The 3281-nt window shown below is 27.3% G+C and overlaps 1 protein-coding gene across 1 annotated transcript in view; it reads left to right on the forward strand.

Moving 5' to 3' along the window:
• Positions 1-3246, forward strand: part of LOC103309282 (leucine-rich repeat and guanylate kinase domain-containing protein) — an 8554-nt gene extending 5308 nt beyond the window's left edge. The window contains exons 5-8 of the mRNA XM_029487861.1: positions 2099-2465; positions 2588-2793; positions 2876-2943; positions 3102-3246. Of these exons, the coding sequence (XP_029343721.1) occupies positions 2099-2465; positions 2588-2793; positions 2876-2943; positions 3102-3246 (786 nt within the window). The remainder of the gene's footprint in view (positions 1-2098; positions 2466-2587; positions 2794-2875; positions 2944-3101) is intronic.
• The last annotated feature ends 35 nt before the right edge of the window (positions 3247-3281 follow it).

The following is a 3281-nucleotide window of genomic DNA, read 5'->3' on the forward strand; positions in this document are numbered from 1 at the left end:
TGACACAAGATCGTCTATCCAACTTAACCATTTTAAGTATCGAAAGTGATGTACTTAGGTCCTTGGACTTTGAAGATACCATCAAACAATTTTCTATTAAGAAGTCAAGAAGAGTATGTTTATTATTAATAACTTGTACATTATATTTCTTTAGTATTTTATTTTTATATTTGTATATTATAAAATAACGTTGTACCTTGAACTAATGTACTAAATATTATTTAATGTATCAAATTTTTTATTGAAAATAATTTGAAGGATTTATTTTAGTTTTCAGTAGCATCAAATATATTTTAATAACAACTTATTTAAGGGTTTTGATGGAGGTACTAATTTAAAAAAATAAAAAGAGATGACTTTAAAGGTTACTTATATTTACTTATTAATTGTAATAACATTTTATAAATCTGTATTAATTGTGTTCAATAAGCAAAATTGATGTGATAAGAAATTAATAGCATGTTGAGAGAATAACTCATCAGTAATATAATTTTAAAGTTTTAAAGCATGTAGATCAACTAAAAATTCTTATATTTCAATCTTGTGTGGGCCCTGGGGCCCCCACAACCTTAAATCCGGCCCTGTGTACATGGTGTTTTGTTTCTTAAGATTAGGTGTTACATTATATAAAAGTTATAAAGGTTACAATTTTTTAATAATATTTTAATGTTTGTGGTACTTAAAAATGCTATGATTTTTGTGGCTTTCGTCGAACGCTTCTGTTATGTCGGGTGGCATATGTCGAGGTCGGTGCGTGTTGAAGAGTATTGTGTGCACTCCTCCACTATGACGTGTTTGATGGTTTGATGGTTAATGGTATATTATATCGCTTAATTATACAGAATCACTTTCTCATATGACAGCAACTATTAAAACAATAGGTACCTATAGGTACCTACATCAGTTGTTGTTAATACCTACTTAATTTTTCAAAAACTTATGTTAGAAAATCGTTAAATTTTATTAATTTCTTTCATCTAAATTTGTTTTTAAATTATAAATATACTCCCATATGTACACATACTAATTTTCTTGCTTAGCATAATAATAATTTAGCATCAATAGAAAATAATTTAATCAATAAAACAGACAATTTGGACAAGATGGCTGTCAGTTTAGTTTACCTATTATAGTTAAACCCATTACCCATTAACTATTAGTTAATAACTTATCTACTAATCATGTAACAGTCACAGTAAAGGAAATAAACCAAAACCATTAAATTAAGTATTATTCACCGGAATGATATAAAAAAAAAAACTATCATTATTTACATAGGCGCAATTTCCACTTTTGACTTGGGGGGTGAATATATTAAAGGCAAGCAAACCATTGCAATATAATATAGTATAATAAAATTGTATGTCCTAGGTTATTTTTTTTTTTGGGGGGGGGAGGGCTACGGCTGAGTTTGGGGGCTTAGCTCTCCAAGCCCCACCAATTTGCGTCTATGATTATTTATGGATCAATGGATCTATTTGTAATAATTGTTTGATTATTGTCATATTGGACTATAGGTATTGGAACATTGTGAAATATATAAATTTAAATCAATATATAGGGTACCTATATTAACAATTAATAAAACCAAAACCAAAAAAGCCAAAAACGAAAACAATTAATAAAACAAAAACAAAAAACAACTGAAAACGTTAAAAAAATCCAAAAACCGAAAAAAATTTATAACGAAATCAAAAACGAAATGAAATACATTATATATTTATATCACGAAAAAAATTTCACTTAAGTCTTTACTTTTTTAATTTACCAGTAATGCACTTTTAAATTTAAAAACATTTTAATTTGAAATCAGAAATTTTTAATTTTTAATTTTTAACTTTTGAGTGCATTTCTATGTTGCACGTTACTATTATAAAAAAATAAAAATAATATTATCAAAAACGTTTTTTGAAAACAATATGAAAATAACGTTTTTAAAAACGTTAATCAAAAACAATATGGAAAAAAACGTTTTCCATTCCTGCAATAAACTCATCTTTACAATCAATTTTTTTTTATTAATTTTTATTCATCGATTAGGTAATTTGGTACTTATAATTAACTAATAACATGTGTTTTGTTTAATACATTCGAATAGGAGTTAAATGAAATGGAAATTAATTCATTGCTTATGGCAGAAAAGAATGTATTAAAATCTACTGTCTTAGAACATTTATCTGCAGGAAGATCGTCTATAGGTGCAGTAAATTACTGTGGATACAATTACCTATTACTTCCGATGGTAATTTTGGTCGGTCCACCAAAAACTTACAAGAAAGAACTTTTGAATACGATATTTGGGAAACACGCAGATAAATTTTATCCAGCAATTATTTATACGACGAACGACATATTATGTGAAAATAGAATATTAAAAACAATTTCAGTTACAGAGTTCAATAAAATGAATTCTACCGGAGAATTGGTGTTTAGCTACCGATTTTTAGGACATTCTTATGGTTTAAGTTAGTAATTAGTGATAGTTGTACAGATAATCTTATTACTGCACCTACCTACTTAGAAATTTAATAAATAATAATTCATATTATATATATAATTTATAACTATAATTGCATAAATATTGTAGACAAAGATCAATTATCCAAATGTACTGATGAAAATAAGGTATTAATCACGTTCACAAATTTAGAAGGCGCGTTAATTTTAAAAAATAAAGGCTACAATCCAACATTCGTGTTGGTATTACCAGAAGACAAGTTATCATACAAAATACATATATACGAGAGTATACAAAAATATTACATGAATCAAAACCGTTCAATGAATGAAAATGTAAAATAAAAAAGAACTAACAACTTTTCCTTAGATAGGTACATTATATTATAATTGTGGCTTTGATTTGTATGTATAACAGAAGTCAACACTAAATAAAGGAACAGATGGACAATATTTTAATGAAACGGATAATAACAGTAGTAGTAGGTACGACCAGCACAGTTTCCGATGACTTTAATTTACTTATTAGTAGTACCTACCTACCAGCTACCTATACTATAGATAAAATAGAATTACTAAATTGCTTTTGTATTTTAAACATAGGTAGTTAAAGCTCCAAATTATGACTTATAACTCCATTTCAGCCCAAACCCTGATGGTTTCTCGATACAGTCAAATACTGTTGCTGCGGTTTGTTCGTTGGAAACTAACACAAATGCTGCTGAAGAAAGTGAAACAATTGCATACAGAAATAATGATATTAAAGACGATTTCAACGATCCGGTTTGAATGATCCTTGTACAATATTCACTAATGAATGTATG

Source organism: Acyrthosiphon pisum, chromosome A1 (assembly GCF_005508785.2).
Source record: "Acyrthosiphon pisum isolate AL4f chromosome A1, pea_aphid_22Mar2018_4r6ur, whole genome shotgun sequence".
NCBI classification, from domain to species: Eukaryota; Metazoa; Arthropoda; class Insecta; order Hemiptera; family Aphididae; genus Acyrthosiphon; species Acyrthosiphon pisum.